Here is a 17,343-nt window from a genome sequence, read left to right on the forward strand (position 1 = left end):
ATTGGCGTCACGTGTTGAGGTGTGCATATAGGTCTGTTTTGGCCTATGATGAATGCCCCCCCCCCACACACACACACACACAAACACACTAATTTTAGCCCTCAGGTCAGCAGCTACAGCAACATGACTTTAACTGTGCGGCCCACCCACAACCCCGCCCCCCCACCCTCACCAGTTCAGCCACTAGGACTTGAGTCCAAGAGCAAAGGGTCACGTCAAGTTCACAAAGCAGAGGGAATGTCCTCCCTGAGAGATCTGATGGGAGAAGCCTTGAACTGATTCCTCTAATGAGCCATTTGTCCCGAGAGGAGCGCGAAGGCGCCGGAGTTCCAGGCAGATCTTTAGACGTCCTTCACAAGTCCTCCTTGTAAGGTTAGTGTGGCTGTCAGGTACTCATGACCTTCCTCTACTGGAGCGGACAACAAAGCTTAGGTCGCCGTGGTTACTGGGGTTTTCAGACCAATAAGCTACAAATACATAAGAGCAGGGCAGCACCTTTCCAAGGGTTCTATGACCTTGCAGGGCAGATGTTTGTGTTTGTTGCCTGGCCGTGTGTGTTATTGTGTTCTCTGCGCTCATGTTACATAGCAGGAGCGCACACCTGACACGAGGATCGCACACAAATAGCTTACGCAGAACTGTGAACCGTGAAGGGGAAAGTGTGACTCCAGCGTGTGACAACAGACGAGGCCTTCAGGGCTTCTGCTTTAGGTCTTATTATATTTACTCTCATGTTATTGTTAGAATTCAGCATTTCTGGAGTCTTTAATAAATGTCAACAGGTTCCAGAAGATAACTGCTTTTCACACCAGTGTGCTGACATTGTTATTTTAAGTATTCACAGTTATTTGTCAGTGTATTATTATTCATTTAGTAGCGTTGTCATCAGGCCTAATTAGCCCTTCTTAATTAGCCTCTGTTAGTCTTAGCATGCTAGTATAAATGTCAGGCAAACATTTTGGCAACAGTCCTGATTAACATGCTAGTGTTGATGTGTTTTGTTACTCAGTTATCTATTTTTTTCCTCCCTATTTAAGCTGCTACGGGCTAAACCAGTAAACCACGGTGGAATTTGGACTTTAATTTCTGCTCACATCCCTGCGTCAGACATGGGTCGCTACCTCAGTGCCTACTTGTGTTCAAGTGCTGCGAACAAGACATTGAGGTCATTCTGCAAGATTAGGTACCTAATGATCCTTCTCAGGAGGTGCCCGTGTCAGCCTGAAGCATCCCTCCGCCTCAGCACGCGCAGAACGTCACCACCAGCCTTCTCCCTTCCTGCCTTATTTACAAGAAAACCTGCAGTTCCCAGTCTGATCCGTAGCGATCGCATCAAAGAGGCGATGTGTCTCAATTTTGTGCGACTTTATTCGTCATCCGGTAGGAACGCAGTCAAAGCCGAAGCTCCGGTTGGGATCATGGAGGAGGCAGAGAGCAACCTGACAACTGTGGGAGGGCGTCTCGGTCAATCATTTAGCCGCTTGTCTGCACACATTAACTTTTATTTCAAGAGAAAGGACACTCTACCAGTTGTTGTCACCCCAGGCTTTTCTGGTAGGTCAATGACCAGAGAGCAAAATAGGCCCTGTGAGGACAAAGACAAGCACAAGGTCTCTGAGACGGCGTCTTCACCTCAGGGAGGCCCTGGCCTGCAGCTCTTCCACATCAGCTCTCTGGCCACAGCCTTTGGTCAGAGCTACAGTTATGTCTCAAGCCACATCAACTCCGCCTTCTTCCGCAAATTCTCTCAAGTTCCAGCGGAGAAGAACCTGGAAGAGAAGCCTTTGCCCGCGAGGACACCCAGGAAGTTGAAAAGGAGGAAACAGCACAGCATCACAAACTCAGAAGTGAAATCGGACGCTAGCCAGGCGACGGTGCGACCTAGCAATCCCTCCGGCGGCTGGGAGGAAGGCTACCGTCTGTTTGCAAGACACATCAACAGATATTTTGGTGCTACGGTTGCAGATGAGCAAGATCAGACCCATGGAGACCAGCGTCCAGGGGCTACATTGCAACAGAAACAGGAAAGAGCCGTCGCCGCTCCACCCCGAGGCCTTTTCCACCACAGCCGTCACGCCACAGACTTTGGCGAGAACTATTTCCAAACGGCCAGTCACATCAATCAGTATTTCAAGGGTGGAACTGAAACGGACGAGGACGTGGAGAGAGATCTAGCAGACACAGATTCGGGATCCGCCACCCTGAAGAAGAGTATTTCTTTCATGGACTGCGTTCGCCATCCCGCAAGCGCCATTCCCAACCTGCTGGGCACTTATTTCAACACGGGCCCGTTGGCCCAGGCCGGTACGCAGCGGCCTGCCGCGACGTCAGCACAGACGGTCCTGAAGAAAAAGGTGAGGCTCGCTTCCAAAAACCAACTTCAGCGTATCAGTTGAAGTTGATATTCACAGATTTGTCCATGTTTCTCAGCTCGCACTAAGTCACAGGGAGGTGGAGGAAGTGACACGCGGGCTGATTGGTGGCCTGTCACAGGCTTCATCTCCAGAGGCTGTGACCGCCTGCGTGGAGGCTCTGAACGACCATCTCATCAGTCATCCGGCTTGCAAAGCTATAATGTGGCAGGTCCGTCAAGGGCACACCTGCGTCTGAAGGTACCCGACCCGCCGGGTGATGCTTAACGATGTGTCTGTCTGTAGGAGAAGACCGCGGTCATTTTACTCAGGAAGCGACGCACCTACGGAGACAGCCACGCCCTTCAGAGCGCCCTGAGGGAAACCCTGGCCCTGATTGGCTACACGGATCCAGTCAAAGGTCACGGCATCCGAGTGCTCTCCATCGATGGTGGTGGCACCAGGTGATAACACTGTGGGAACATCCCAGCTGGGATGTCATAGCGAGTAGTTTTAAAGGCCTCCAGGTGATTTTTTCTAAAGCTAGAGGTATTTATCTAAACAGATATTGTCATGTTCAGAGGTGTGGTGCCATTGCAAGTGTTAAAACTACTGGAAGCTGAGACTGGGAAGAAAATCCACCAGCTGTTTGACTACATCTGCGGCGTGAGCACAGGTGCTTGACAAGGATCTGAGAGTTCCTCAAAATAAACCACCCCATTAATGCCACACAACATCTTCTGTAAGGCGCCGTCCTCGCCTTCATGCTGGGCCTGACCCATTTCTCTCTGGAGGAATGTGCTGACATGTACCGTCGGTTCGGCTCGGAGGTGTTTCGACAGAACCCGCTGGTCGGCACCGTGAAAATGGGCTGGAATCACTCTTACTATGACACCGAGACCTGGGAGACGATACTGCGGTAAGCAGGAGATCCAAAAATACAGAACCTGAGTATAAATACGCGCTAATAATGGCTGATCTGCCAGCCAAGGCTGTCAGAAAACACCAGATTTGCTAAATATTATTGAGACATAATTACTCGTCTTTTAACTGTATTTAAGGGAGAAGCTGGGACACAAAGTGCTCATTAAAACAGCCAGAGATGAATTGAGTCCCAAGGTAACAATGAGGAAACTGCTGTAATTTTTACAAATTCGGGCTCATTTAATTTGTGAATGCTGTGCGTGTGCGTGTGTGTGTGTGTGTGTGTGTGTGTGTGTGTGCGCTATTTGTTGCTTTCTGCTCAGGTTTCAGCAGTCAGTGCAGTAGTAAACTGGGGTACCAGCCCAAAGGCCTTTGTCTTCCGTAACTACAACCACAAACCGGGCTCTCTGAGCCGCTACGCGGGGGGCTCGACCTGCCAGATGTGGCAGGCGGTGAGAGCATCATCAGCTGCTCCAGGATACTTCCAGGAGTTCCTCCTCCAGAGTGACATTCACCAGGTAGACTCATAACAACCAAACATCATTAGAGTTGTGTTACTGAAAGCCCATAAATGATTCTGAACACAACAGCATCGACAGAGTAACGACTGCTCACCCACATGTTCTCATCTGGACGTGTTTGTAGGATGGAGGGATTATCCTGAACAATCCCTGCTCCTTGGCTGTCCACGAGAGCCGACTACTGTGGCCCAATCAGCCCTTCCAGTGCGTGCTGTCCCTTGGCACCGGTCGCTATGACAACGTTAAAAAGACGCCTGGCACATCGACCAGCCTGAGGGCCAAAATCAGCAGCCTTATCTGCAGCGCCACAGACACCGAAGGGGTCCACACTCTGCTGGACGACCTGCTGGCTCCGGACGTGTACTTCCGCTTCAACCCGATGCTGAGCACCCTGGTGTCCCTGGATGAGAGCCGCCCTCGGGCCCTGGACCAGCTGCAGACAGACACCCAGGTCTACCTGGAGAGAAACAGACCCAAACTGGCACGGCTGTGTTTGGTGCTCGCAGCGGAGCGCACGGCCATTAAAAGGACCCAAGACTGGATGAACGAAAGAGCCTGGGAGGTGAAGCAGAGATGGATGTGAGAAGATTCTCTCATGATTGTCTTGTGATTGTCTTAGTTTCCTCAAAGACAGCATATAAAGATGAACAAGACGGTAAGATGGCCCCTTAGTGGTGGGCACCACAATGTTAGCCTTAAGCTAAGCTAATCTACGTGTACAGTACTCCAAAACCTCAGGAACTCATCTCCATTTCCCACTGCAGCCTTTCCACATTAGAAAAAAAAGCTGTGCCGTATTTATTTATGTATTTATTAGCACAGACATTGGTGTCTCTCAAGGAATTTATCTTAAATGCTTTTATTTATTTATTTATTAAACATAACGTCAGGTCAGTGTTACTCACTAATGCTAATTAAACTCAACTCTTAAGAATGCACAAAATCAATAAAAATCAATAATTTGATTAGGTATGTGATTTAAGGTGACTTTCAATACTTAATTATTTAAGAAAATGTGCATGTGCCATAATTAAGGTCAAATACCATTTTATGGTTACTTTTCTTGAATAAATGTATGTTTATGTTTATGAAAGCCTCACTCTCATGCTCTAAGTTATCCAGTCACTTGGATGTGATGGGTTAAATCCACCCCCATATGTCTGGAAGTTGTTCACAATAGACTGACTTTGTTCTGGACAGAGAGGCCTTGTGTGAGTGTGAGTGTGCGTTCGTGCCAGCCAGAGTGAAGACACAAGGTCAGTAACACACACCCACAATCTAATGCACTGAAAATCAACGGCACGTGTGTAAAAAAAAAAAATGACATCAAATAAAACTATTTGGAGTTATTACATTGGACGATATCTAATTAACCAGCAAATGTCTGGCCTCATTACTGGAGGAGATGAGATTAAGTCTCATTAATCATTATAGCCCTTCAGGTCCTGGGGAGCTGCACAAAAGAGGTCTGAATGGACCAAATCAGCCTCTGTCCTCTTACCTGTCCTCAGTGTTGGAGACACAGGCGTGAAAAATCGCACAAAAAAGGTGAATGTCACTCTTAATATAAGTGGGCTGTCACAGTGGATGATGAGAAGGATAAGTGCCCAGTTTAGAAGCAAACATGAGCTTTCATCACTGCCGTTATAGTCCAAATTCCCTTCAAGAACCCAAACTTGGCAGAACATCTGCATAAATTCAGAGTCACGGTGCTTAAGTGTCTGTCAGTCACACCCTGTTAAAGCAGAGGTTATGATTTCACGCCCCCCCCATACCCAGTGACATCAGGGGATAGGTGCTGTGGACGTGAACAGGCACTTCGTTCAATGAAACCCTCCCTCCCAGCGCTCCCACATGTCATCTGCTCTTAGGCGCACACGTGCCAAAAGGGACCCACGACAATAGAAACCCTCTTGTCGTCAGCGAGCTGCCTCCGTCCTCCTCTCTGCCTCTTCACTGTGCACTCTGGTGCATGGCACTGATCGCCGCTCAGTCTGCTTCTGCCCGGCGTGCAGGGGGCAAAAAGTCCCAGGAGCCAAACACGCCACTCCGGCTCCTGTTTGGCTGCTCCAGTCATGTTTCAGCTCAGAATCCGAGAGGAATCTGCAGAATAATGCAAACATTTGTGGGCTTGTATGGTGTGCATTCTTCGCCTGTATATAACTGTTATATACAACGGGCTGTGCTCCGGCAGGTTGGCTTTGGATTTGGTGGACAGCTGTGAGATGGCCTTTGTGTCCACACAAATGCAGCTTATTCTGGTTGTAAGGCAGCTTTTCTGGAGAGCGGCAGAGTGTGAGCCAAGCTGATCCAATCACAACATGTAAAAATGAGCAAATAAATGAGGTCTTCAGTCTTCACATGCTCTGTCAGAGGACTGGCTCACGTGGGCTGAACTTTACCACATGTAAAATTCATAAGCGGGAAACAAAGATTGCGTTCATACTGGACTTTTCTCACTCAACAATCAAGCCCACGTCCTGATGTCATCAAACCAAACAGCTTGCGTGGCGCTCCGTGGGGGCTCTCCCTTTCCTCAATGAAACAGACTTTATTTATCCTGGACCGGGACTAAAATCATATCCTGCCATGACAATATAAAGTGCTGCTGCGGTGTTAAATCCAAAGATGTGTAATGTCTGAGTTGATTTTTCAAAAAATATTATTATTATATTGAGGTTTCTGTTGTGTTCATATTTGCAGACTTGACAGAATGTTTATGAATTGTTCAGTATAACGACAGTAAAGTGGGTGATGAGTAGGTGGCGAATGGCGCTCGTGCATTATTCATGAGGTGGGTGGGCAGAGTTTCAGCATCTGTGATGGAGAGAAAGTCTATTACTGATGTGTATCAACAGCTTCAGGGTGGCTGACCTGATATCTGAGGGATTCGGATATTAATTGCTGATCCGCAGACGCTGGAAATAATTTTGCAGAGGGATTATCGAGGTTCCGGGGTGGAATAAAATGCAGAAATGAGGAAGAAGGAGCACTGACTGGCTTTCCATGAGAGGTTGGTCCTAACAACTTTTAGCTTTTAATCACTGTATCATGAGTCGTTATCAATAACACAATCAGAGACACTTTTAGGAACAGCATAAAGATGTGATGATATAACACAAAGTTAAACAGTGAACATTGAATGAAGTCAGAACTCCAGTAGACTTGTATCAAACTTTTGACTTACTAGGTTCCATACATGCAGGTGGATCCTCTCTCTGTGTCTAGACTTGGGAAAATATAGAAAAATATCAACTTAAATGGTAGAATTCATCAACCACCTGCATCACCACACAAGTTTAACTTCCACAAATGCACCTACAAATGATAAAAAAAGCACATAAATGCTCACAGTAAAACAGCTTTTATGCATGTATCGGCGTTTGTCGACCTGCCAGGTTCCATGTCCGGTAACCATGGGGACACTGGTGGAACCGGCTCTGCTGCTGCTGCTATGGCAGGGGGTCTGGGCTCTAGACATCCCTCTGGAAGGTGGGTCAGTCGCCTAATGTTCATTTTATTTCCATCATCATGTTCTATTTAATATTGCATCCGCCTCCCTGCAGTCCGGCAGCCCCCGACCATCATCAAACAGTCCATGAAGGAGCACATTGTGGATGCCAAAGACACCATGGTGATCGAATGTGAGGCCAAAGGAAACCCGCATCCCATGTGAGACAGAAAGAAAGTGTTTCCTTTCTTTTAAAAACATCTTTTTTACCTAGAATTCTGCTCATCTCTCCCCCCGATCTCTGTTCATTCATAAAGTTTCTCATGGCGCCGCAATGGAAGGTATTACAACGTGGCACGTGACCCTCAGGCCTCGATGCGTAGGCACTCGGGGACGCTGGACATCTACGCCTGGAACAATCCAGAACAGTACGAGGCGGAGTACCAGTGCGTCGCCTCCAACATGTATGGCTCCGCGTACTCCAACAAGATCCGACTGCGACTGTACAGTAAGAAACGATACGGAGGCTGGAGGAGAAGCAACTGTTTGTTTTTGTCCAGTGCTCATGCGCCACTCATGAGCCGCTCGTGCACAATGGCCTCAGTGTGCCGCAACAGTGATTCCAACTTCACTTTTATCCCATCTTGGTCCAGTTAAATGCCCTTTTCATGACGTAGCCTCAATCTTCTGTGTCTCTGTAGGAGCTCCTGTGTGGCCAAGAGAGATCATCGAGCCCGTGGTGATCAGTGCTGGTCTGCCCCTGGTCCTGTCCTGTGACCCCCCACCAGGCCCACCTAAACCAGAAACCTACTGGATGTCCAGCTGTAAGTGGGTTTTTAAAGCGAGAGACATTGGCAACAGCTGGCACCAACACGCTTCTGTATTGTTGCAGGTTCATATGCGAGACCTTTTAACTGGCCAATCCAGACGGCCTTCCCCACCATGCAGCCGGTGCGGCAGGACCGCAGGGTGTCCATGGGTGTGAACGGAGACCTGTACTTCTCCAACGTCCTGTTCAACGACTCCGCCGCCGATTACTGCTGCAACGCTCGCTTACCCTACAGGAACGTCATTCAGCAGAAGATGCCCGTGGTTGTCAAGGTTCTCACAAGTGGGTGCGATTACGTGAGCATTTTTCCAAGGGATTAAGAGAAACGGTTTTGAGCCTGTTTTTTTTTTTTTAATTGTTGCTTCTGTTGCAGTTTGGTCCACCTCACTTATGCTTTTCTTTTTTCCTTGGTTAAATAAAAACGACTCCACTCTGTTTTTATCTTTAACTGCCGCCCAGACTCCAACACTTGTCCCAGGATCTCCATTAAATCATCTTCATAGCAAGTTTCTGCTGTCACCTGTCACATTCTGAAAGAACTTAAACTATTATTTTGTGTGTGTGTGTGTGTGTGTGTGTGTGTGTGTGTGTGTGTGTGTGTGTGTGTGTGTGTGTGTTACTGACAGCCTAAATTTCTGTATATTATATATTCTTCAGCTCGGTCGGTGGTGGAGTCTACCCCCTCCTGGCTATCGCCCAAAGGCTCCTCCAGCACCATACTGGTCCTACTGGGAGAAGAATTGCTGATAGAGTGTATCGCTGCTGGAGTGTGAGTGAGAAGGTCTTTTCCAAGCTAAACTATTCCAGGTTTCCATTTTTAAACAAGCACAAATGTTGTCTACATTTTTCTGCATTGCAATGTTTTGTTCATCACCTGTCTGGAACAAAGGCCAACTCCTCGGATCACATGGAGGAAGGATGGCGAGGACCTGGTGGTGAGGTCACCCATGAAAGTAAAGAACTTCAACAAGATGATTCAAATCCCAAAAGCTTCTTTTGAGGACGCTGGTGAATACGTCTGCACTGCCGAGAATAAGTTAGGTTACATCGAGCACACCATTACAGTTCAGGTCAAAGGTGAGAAAAGCTCTTCAAGAAGCACGTCGGTTTTCCTGGACGGTCGGGTGGAAGAGACTAACATGCCTGCATTTGACAGCGGCTCCATTTTGGTTGGAGAGGCCCGGTGATTTGGTTTTGGCCCCTGAGGAAGATGGACGCATGGTGTGTCGCTCTGATGGCGCTCCTCGCCCAACCATCACATGGTTCATCAATGGCGAGCCCACCGATTGTGAGTGTTTGTAGTGAAAGAAATGAGACTGAAATGGAGGTGATGAAAGGGATTCTCTTTTTGCTACTTATCCCCAGCTTCTACGTTGCAACCAAATGTGGAGGTGTCAGGAGAAACATTGGTTCTACGCAGCGTGACTACGTTAAACAACGCTGTGTACCAGTGCAATGCTTCTAACCAGTATGGATATTTACTGGCTAATGCCTTTGTCAACGTGCTGCGTAAGTTTGTTACTTTTAAAACTCAATGTCATCAAGTATGTTCAGTATTTGGCTGTATAGTGTTGATGTTTTGGTCTGAAGATGAAACTTAAAACTGGGCAATAGGCACTATAATAAAAATATTACTGGCTTCCACACTGGGACTGGACTCTGTCTACCTTTAAGTATAAATGTCAAAATCTATTTAAAACTGGTGTTTTTCTCCTGGAGAAATTTACAAAGCAAAATGTTTGGCTAATGTTTTCTTTTTCCAGATGCGACTCCACGTATTTTAGGTTCTAGGAACGAATACCTCAAGATAATAGAGGGAAGTCGTGCCTTCCTAGACTGTCGTTTTTTTGGTTCTCCGGTGCCTGAGCTGAGATGGTGAGGGAAATATTTCAGTGCCTGAAAAAGTTCACTGCATCAGTCTGTGTTTTTTTTCCCCTGCAGGTCTAAGTATGGGCAGGGGAATCTTGAAGGAAACCGCTTTAAGACCCACAGTAACGGGACTCTAGAGATAAAGAGCATTGAAGTTGTGGACCAGGGAACCTACCTTTGTGTCGTCAGCAACGTCGCGGGGAGAGATGAGAACCAGGTCCACATTGAGGTCAAAGGTGAGGAGCACTTATTTTAGAGTTGTGCACAAATTTTTGCGCTGCTCAATAATTTCAGTATCCTTCTCTCAGAACCCACTGTAATTGTCACAAGACCAACGGACATTAAAGTAATCCGTGGAACTGATGTGCGCTTCGAGTGTGCGGTAAAAACGGACGCCACCACTCCCGTCACAACGACCTGGCTGAAGGGCATAAAGCCCGTCACCCTCGGCTGGAGGTGGATTCATTAATGCTGCCTCTGCTTAATTTAACCTTAAACTGATCAACTTGTGTGCAATTCCCAGAATCTCCATGGACGAATCAAACCTTGTCATCGGCAATACAAACCCAGCAGACAGCGGCAATTATACCTGCCTGGTCCAGACTGAGCTGGAACACAAGTCCACCTCGGCGCACCTGATGGTGATGGGTATGATCCCACTTGAAATAATCCTCATTTCAGCACTTATATAATGCATTTGCTCAATGTCTGTGTGTTTGTTCAAAGACCGCCCAGATCCCCCCACAGACCTGGAGCTGTCAGAACCACACGAACGCAGCGTCAGGCTCAGTTGGGTCCCCGGCAACAGCAACCACAACCCCATCACAGGTGAGAGCCATCCAGGGAAATCGGGTCCAGTTTCTGTCATTTATCGCACACGTGTTCTGTTGCAGATTATTTGGTGCAGTACGATGATGATGATTGGTTGCCCGGGAAGTGGAAAAACCTGTCGCTGTATCCAGGGGACCTCAACTCTGTCACGCTGCATCTCTTACCTTTCACCTACTACGAGTTCAGGGTCATCGCGATCAATGAAATAGGAATGAGTCGCCCAAGTCGTCGATCAACACGCTTTCAGAGCAGCGGTGCACGTGCGTTTGCTTCTCCTTCCATACATGCATGCCGCCAAAGATACAGAAAAGTGTTCAGAAGCAAAAACACTATAATATAGGGGATAATTTGGCTCTAGAGTTTATGCTAATACTAAATTAGGTCACTTTCTTCCTTGGCCGTAGATATTCAATTCTTGCAGTCTGTATTTTTTTATATGTCCCTAATTCTTACAAATGAATCTTTAATTGAAACTAAACATCAATCTCATTAAACTACATTACATTTTATTGTATGCGGATGAGCATAATCAAAATAATAATCCCAAAATTGGTCTTCTATCAGCTCCAGATGTCATCCCCAAAAATTTAAAAGGTGTGGGAACTTGGAGAAACAACATGGAAATCAGCTGGGAGGTAACATAAATCCCCTCTCAGACTTACCTTAAACATGCAACCGGAATTTGCCTGAAATCCGATGCTTTATCCATGCCCTAAGCCTCTAGCATACAGAGAATGGAACGGACCCCACCTGAAGTATCTGGTCTGGTGGAGGAGGAGAGACTCCAGAGAGGAGTGGAAGAACGCAACCACCAAATGGTCAAAGTACTACATCTATGATGCGGATACCTTCACTCCGTATGAGCTCAAAATTCAGGCTGTAAATGACTTCGGGCTGGGCCCAGAATCTCCTGTTGTTACTGGTTTCTCTGGAGAAGACCGTGAGTAAACACAGATGTGGTGGCTGCCACACTCTTGCTACCTCTGTTAAGTGAACCATACCTGCGTTAAGTGAACCATTTTCTTCCAGGTCCTCTAACTGCGCCCTTGAACCTGAGGGTGTCCGACATTGAGAGCAATCAGGTAACCGTGCACTGGGACCCAGTATCACGCAACTCCATGATGGGAGAACTGAAAGAATACAAGGTGTGTATGACTGTGTACTCAGTAAGGGGGAAAATTGACTAATGGGATATAGATGTGTCTTTCTTAGTTATAGGAACCAAAGGTGCCCATGCCTAGAGTGCTCCGTAATATCCAAACCTGTCACAATCTACAGATTTGGATGAGTGAACCTTTTTCAGTGACTGTACCAGCACCATAATTAGTGCCTTTCACAGATTTACTACTGGAGGGACAGCAGCCAGCTGAGGTGGTTGTGGGTCAACCGGGCGATGAAGTCTCAAGCATTTAGTACCAACAATGGAGAACCCTCTGGAGTTGTCACCGGCCTCTACCCATACAGCAACTACAAGATGTATATAGTGGTTGCAAACAACCGATTTGAGGGTCCGCCCAGTAATAATATCCACTTTTCAACACCCGAAGGAGGTAAAACTCCCAAAGAGATGAGATGTGTCTGGAAACATTAACTGACATTTTCAAACCTCACGTGTTCTGTTTTTACTCTGTCTTTGCTTCAAGTACCATCTGTTCCCAGATCCTTCAGGATCCAACAGCGACATCTTGACAGTATTTATGTCGACTGGGACTTACCGGCAGAACCCAACGGTATCATTACTGGATATTCCCTGAAGTACCAGACCGGTAATCTCTTCCTCTGGGGGATTAATCTGCATTCAAGGGTAACAAACACTTGTGCAGGCAATTTCTGAAAGCTCTGAGGCATCCCCCCCTTCCCCACAGTGAATGCAAGCCGAGGAGAAGAGCTGCGCGTTGAGGAGTTCCCTCCAAACGTGACCAGTTTCTCGATCCGTCGATTTGACCGCTACACCCGATACAGATTCTCTGTGGCGGCCCGAACAGAGATTGGAATAGGGGAATGGTACACAGAGGAGTCGCCTCACTACACTACTGAAAGTAACTAATTTGACTGATATTGATCAGGGGTTCAAGTGCTGGGCGCATATTTGGATATCACATGCACTTGCACATGTACATTACTGGTGTGTTGTCCAGTCTATGCTCAGGATCAGGTGGACATCTCCACTCAGGGGTGGTTCATCGGGATTATGTGCGCTGTGGCGTTGATCGTTCTCATCCTCCTCGTAGTCTGCTTCATCAAGAGGAGCCGTGGGGGGAAATATCCCGGTACGATGGTGATTGATCTCTTTCCCGAAGGTCCACTGCTGTCGCCCAAACCTCTGAACAGTGTTCTCATTTCAGTACGGGAGAAAAAAGAGGTTGCCCTGGAGCCGATGGATGACATAGATCAGGACGGCTCATTCGACTACAGGTAAGTAATCATATTAAAATGCGTTATCGATAAGTAATCAATCCTGTTGTTCTTTTCATAACACTTTAGCAATTTGGCTACCCCTGTAGCTGTGCATCACAATGATGTCACAAGAAAATTATTATTATTTTATTATTTTTTTAACTGGTTGTCCCCAAAAACCATAAACCCTAAACAAATTAGACCATCAAAAACTAAGAATGGTGACTTGATGCACAGGTGATAATGCCTTTATTTCGCTCTGATTTAACCTCCGTTTTTTTTATTCACCTCTCGGTTGAAAAAAATTGATTCCCCAAAAACCTCAACGCTCTTCTTTTACAACCAAACCACTCAAGGTCTCTTGAAAGGTACGGAACCCCTTAATGTTGACACACTGACAATATTAATTTGTGAAATGTTAAAAGGACTGTTAATGTAATAAGGACAATTATTACACTACGATTATTGTAATAATCTGTAATCGTAAAACCCCTGTCCTTGATTATAGAATTGCACGCATCTCCACCTTGCCATACTCTCGTCGGTACGTACATTTTTTTATATCTTCTCGTGTTCATATAGTATTTCCCTCATATCCAGGTTGATTAACGTCTTTAACGTTCTGTAGAGAGGAGGAACGAGGGCTGCAGAGAGCTCAGCCGCCTGTGGAGGTGACGGTGAGGCGATCAGACAGCGACGACAGCCTGGTGGATTATGGGGATGGAGCGGAGATTTCATTCAACGAGGACGGCTCCTTTATCGGCCAGTACACAGGAACCAGGAGGGACGTCAGGGAGCTGGACTTTGGTCCCAGTCTGGAGTTCCAGTCTCCGATCAACGCCATCTACTCCTTCGCATGAATTCAAGAATTCAGGGGATTTCAAGCTCATGGGACTTTCATAGGAGCGGCAGGAGGAACAAGTCAGTGTTATAAGTTCTCTTGTTGCCTTTATGGAACCCTTCGAGGATTTTAAGGTAAAAATGTGGAAAATCTGCATGTACATGTGCCTAAAAATGATGTGGCTGCATACGTACGTACTCAGAGGAGAGTCTGCACGAGTAGATCAGTTTATCATGTTGATAAAAGTAAGGACTCAATTAACTGGTTTATTTTTTTTGTTTCTCATTTATCTAACTCATGTAATGGATCTGAACTTGAAATAAGACCGGGAGAGCCAGAGTACCTTTTAAAATAAAAGATTAATATGAGAAAATGTGAAAGATTGATGCCTCATTCTGTTCAAAAATACTGAAACTCTTGAAACACACTGATTTCACACTTATATGATACAATTTGCCAACTCCTACCCATCCTTCAGTGACCTCAGGAAAATAATGGAACCTTCTGAAATGACCTCTGCAGGTTTATTATTGCATTTCACAACAACGTAGTGCAATTTTGCTGCATTTTGAGTGCCCTAATGACCTTGGGAGCGATATTAAGGCAGAGGGGATGAGCGGTAGGATAAAATAAAATATTCTTTTATTCCACTTTCTCTGCTATATACTGGTAAACCCTACGTACTTCTAGGCCTGTCTGATGGAAGGTTTTGGACTATGGCCTCAAACAATCAGTGGGAATATTAGGAATTGCAAAACAGAAGGTCTTAAACAATGTAGGCCTACTGTTAGGATCCATCTGTTGTTCCAGGCTTGTTGGTATCTTGTCCTGCCCTCCGGCCTCTGTCTTCTCCCTCATTACCCTCAGGTGACTCCCCATGTCTCTATCTCCCTCCACTCCTCTCTTTATCTTTATTCTGCATCAAAGTCCTGCTTCATCCAAAGCTTCTGAGGTCTTGTGCAAGGCAGGAATGACCAAATATTTACATACAGGTTATTGGCGAACTGTTCCCACATCCCGCATCACAGGTTGATATTTAACAAGGTTTGGAGAACATCTCTGCATTTCCTGCTCCTGCTGCTCCAACAACAGCACCATGAAAATTCCTCTGCTGATTGCAGGTAAGACAGAACAGATGTTTCCAGCTGTTTTCCATCAGGACTTTTACTAACTGGAGCTGTAACATTAAAGGTCTCTGTCTCTCCCTTGGCAGTGTGGGTGAGTTCTGTAATCACAGTTAACATTTGTAATTTCTATTGTTGAGTCTTCATAAGAAGAAAAAAAAACCTTTTTCTTGAGTTTCCTCCACCAGACTGGTGTGCTATTTCACCAACTGGTCCCAGTATCGACTCGGAGGTGGAAAATTTATGCCCGCAAATATTGAGCCCAATCTGTGCACCCACTTGATCTACGCCTTCTCCAGCATTAACGAAGCAAACGAGTTGACCACCGTCGAGTGGAACGATGATGAGCTCTACAAGTCATTTAACGGACTCAAACAGAGGTGCACCGCCAACCGAGTAAAGTGATGACAGTGGAGCTAAAAGTGGACAAAGTAGAATATTTCCCTTCCCCACAGAAATCCAAGTCTGAAAACACTGCTGGCAGTCGGAGGATGGAGCTTTGGAACAGCCAAGTAAGATGTTTCAGGACACGAGCTTGTGAATTTTTCTTTAAAAACCTTTCTGCTCCTGATGTCCAGATTCACCACAATGGTGTCAACACAAACCAGCAGAAGCAAATTCATCCAGTCCTCCATCAAACAGCTGAGAAAATACGGATTTGATGGCCTGGATCTGGACTGGGAATACCCTGCCGCCAGGGGCAGCCCTCTGGTGGACAAGCAGAGATTTACAGCTTTATGCAAGGTCAGAGTCAACCCCCCCCCCCCCTCCCTGGACAAACACATGAACCCCAGGTTGAACCTCCCTGTGGTTTACCTCCATGCACAGGAGCTCTTTGAGGCCTACGAGGCTGAGGGAAAAGCCAGTGGAAAGCCCAGATTAATGCTTTCTGCCGCGGTGTCCGCTGGGAAAGGAACCATTGATGCGGGTTATGAAATAGCCGAGATATCAAAGTCCGAGTTTTCCGCATTATCAGGTCTGTCTCATCATAGTGTGCAAACACTAATATGTGTGTTTTTAGGTACCTGGACTTCATCAATGTAATGACTTATGACTTTCATGGCACCTGGGAGGGTGTGACGGGACACAACAGCCCCCTTTATAAAGGAGCTCAGGACACCGGGGACAAGGTTTACCTGAACACTGTGAGTGATGTGACGATTGGCCCTGAATTTCTGACACGAGAGTCTGCAGAGATGTGCTTTTGTGTTAGGATTTTGCCATGCGGTATTGGAGGGACAAAGGAACACCAGTGGAGAAACTGAACATGGGCTTTGCTGTCTATGGGAGGACATTTCAGCTGTCAACTCAGTCCAGTAATGTCGGAGCACCGAGCAGCGGTCCGGCCCCGGCGGGTGCCTTTACCAAGGAGGCTGGCTTCTGGTCCTATTACGAGGTCAAACTGAAGACGGTTTAACTCTAACGCCCTACTTTGATGAGACATTAACATTTTTATCCTCTTTTCAGATTTGTACTTTTCTCAATGGGGCCACTGTCCACCTGATCGAGGACCAGAAAGTCCCGTATGCTGTCAAGCAGAACCAGTGGGTGGGATACGACAACAAAGCCAGCTATGACACAAAGGTGACCCCCTCAGCATCTGTCGTCTCTGCAGCCCATCGTACGACCGAGGTAACGAAAACACCACGCTGAAACGGTGATGTTGTGTCCAGGTCCAATACCTGAAGGACAACAGATTTGGAGGGGCTTTCGTCTGGGCTCTGGACCTGGATGACTTTAACGGGGCATTCTGTGGTCAAGGAAATTTCGTCCTCATCAACCATCTCCGCTCACTTCTGACTACAGGTCAGAACTCGCACTAAGAACACTACAAGCACGCCGATTATCCTACTGATACGTTGTTATTGTCCCAGACCTTCCTCCTCTTCCCACCCAAACCCCCGTGAATCCATCTGCAGCCGACACCACCCCTCCGCCAGCTCCCACCAACCCTCCGCCAGCTCCCACCACCACCTCTCACAACGCTGACAGCTTCTGCACCACCAAGATCGGCGGTATTTACGCCAAGCCTGACGATCCCGGCTCCTTCTACAGCTGCGCCAATGGCCACACCTGGGTGATGCAATGCCCAGCAGGTCTGGTCTTCAAAGAGAGCTGCCTTTGCTGTGACTGGCCATGATACGCTGGGCAGGTATCAACACTGAGAACTGCTGACTGTTAATAAACGCATTTCTCCAAAACCCA

General features: G+C 46.9%; 3 protein-coding genes across 7 annotated transcripts; all 3 read left to right on the plus strand.

Annotated features, from left to right (window-relative positions):
- The first annotated feature begins 208 nt into the window (after positions 1-208).
- LOC101065054 (calcium-independent phospholipase A2-gamma-like) lies at positions 209-5,117 on the plus strand. The gene is made up of 9 exons (XM_011602676.2): positions 209-372; positions 1,038-2,354; positions 2,431-2,583; positions 2,658-2,815; positions 2,933-3,027; positions 3,099-3,270; positions 3,413-3,470; positions 3,599-3,793; positions 3,921-5,117. The coding sequence occupies exons 2-9, from the start codon at positions 1,110-1,112 to the stop codon at positions 4,377-4,379; spliced, it is 2,535 nt and encodes an 844-aa protein (XP_011600978.2). The 5' UTR covers positions 209-372; positions 1,038-1,109; the 3' UTR covers positions 4,380-5,117.
- Positions 5,029-14,388, plus strand: nfascb (neurofascin homolog (chicken) b). 4 transcript variants are annotated; one of them, XM_029833141.1, is made up of 28 exons: positions 5,029-5,344; positions 6,655-6,809; positions 7,195-7,288; positions 7,363-7,468; positions 7,565-7,755; positions 7,949-8,071; positions 8,140-8,358; positions 8,734-8,845; positions 8,966-9,153; positions 9,233-9,364; positions 9,442-9,585; positions 9,840-9,951; positions 10,018-10,181; positions 10,254-10,401; positions 10,469-10,593; positions 10,672-10,773; positions 10,839-11,036; positions 11,341-11,411; positions 11,494-11,716; positions 11,806-11,921; positions 12,116-12,326; positions 12,420-12,542; positions 12,642-12,815; positions 12,915-13,046; positions 13,122-13,191; positions 13,530-13,541; positions 13,682-13,717; positions 13,802-14,388. In XM_029833141.1, the coding sequence occupies exons 3-28, from the start codon at positions 7,213-7,215 to the stop codon at positions 14,031-14,033; spliced, it is 3,540 nt and encodes a 1,179-aa protein (XP_029689001.1). In that variant the 5' UTR covers positions 5,029-5,344; positions 6,655-6,809; positions 7,195-7,212; the 3' UTR covers positions 14,034-14,388. The 4 variants fall into 4 exon arrangements, with proteins under 4 accessions (XP_029689001.1, XP_029688999.1, XP_029689002.1 ...); XM_029833139.1 differs by having other exon boundaries at positions 5,216-5,344; positions 5,381-6,809; XM_029833142.1 differs by lacking the exon at positions 13,530-13,541 and having other exon boundaries at positions 5,254-6,809.
- Positions 14,389-14,995: 607 nt separating this feature from the next.
- LOC101065506 (acidic mammalian chitinase-like) lies at positions 14,996-17,341 on the plus strand. 2 transcript variants are annotated; one of them, XM_029833145.1, is made up of 11 exons: positions 14,996-15,135; positions 15,206-15,232; positions 15,314-15,518; positions 15,594-15,650; positions 15,717-15,882; positions 15,967-16,091; positions 16,160-16,283; positions 16,352-16,534; positions 16,606-16,722; positions 16,812-16,944; positions 17,058-17,341. In XM_029833145.1, the coding sequence occupies exons 1-11, from the start codon at positions 15,111-15,113 to the stop codon at positions 17,276-17,278; spliced, it is 1,383 nt and encodes a 460-aa protein (XP_029689005.1). In that variant the 5' UTR covers positions 14,996-15,110; the 3' UTR covers positions 17,279-17,341. The 2 variants fall into 2 exon arrangements, with proteins under 2 accessions (XP_029689005.1, XP_003963551.1); XM_003963502.3 differs by having other exon boundaries at positions 15,003-15,135; positions 17,013-17,341.
- The last annotated feature ends 2 nt before the right edge of the window (positions 17,342-17,343 follow it).

This window comes from Takifugu rubripes, chromosome 3, assembly GCF_901000725.2.
Source record: "Takifugu rubripes chromosome 3, fTakRub1.2, whole genome shotgun sequence".
NCBI lineage: Eukaryota > Metazoa > Chordata > Actinopteri > Tetraodontiformes > Tetraodontidae > Takifugu > Takifugu rubripes.

Bases quoted from the DNA above. Each gene is read 5' to 3' on its own strand.
- LOC101065054 (XM_011602676.2), top strand. From the start codon at position 1,110: ATGGGTCGCTACCTCAGTGCCTACTTGTGTTCAAGTGCTGCGAACAAG. The intron at 3,271-3,412 runs GTAAGCAGGAGA...ACTGTATTTAAG, and splicing joins ACCTGGGAGACGATACTGCG to GGAGAAGCTGGGACACAAAG. The intron at 3,794-3,920 runs GTAGACTCATAA...ACGTGTTTGTAG, and splicing joins TCCAGAGTGACATTCACCAG to GATGGAGGGATTATCCTGAA.
- nfascb (XM_029833141.1), top strand. From the start codon at position 7,213: ATGGGGACACTGGTGGAACCGGCTCTGCTGCTGCTGCTATGGCAGGGG. The intron at 9,586-9,839 runs GTAAGTTTGTTA...TTCTTTTTCCAG, and splicing joins TGCCTTTGTCAACGTGCTGC to ATGCGACTCCACGTATTTTA. The intron at 10,774-10,838 runs GTGAGAGCCATC...GTTCTGTTGCAG, and splicing joins CAACCACAACCCCATCACAG to ATTATTTGGTGCAGTACGAT.
- LOC101065506 (XM_003963502.3), top strand. From the start codon at position 15,111: ATGAAAATTCCTCTGCTGATTGCAG. The intron at 15,136-15,205 runs GTAAGACAGAAC...GTAACATTAAAG, and splicing joins AATTCCTCTGCTGATTGCAG to GTCTCTGTCTCTCCCTTGGC. The intron at 15,233-15,313 runs GTGAGTTCTGTA...CTTTTTCTTGAG, and splicing joins TCTCTCCCTTGGCAGTGTGG to TTTCCTCCACCAGACTGGTG.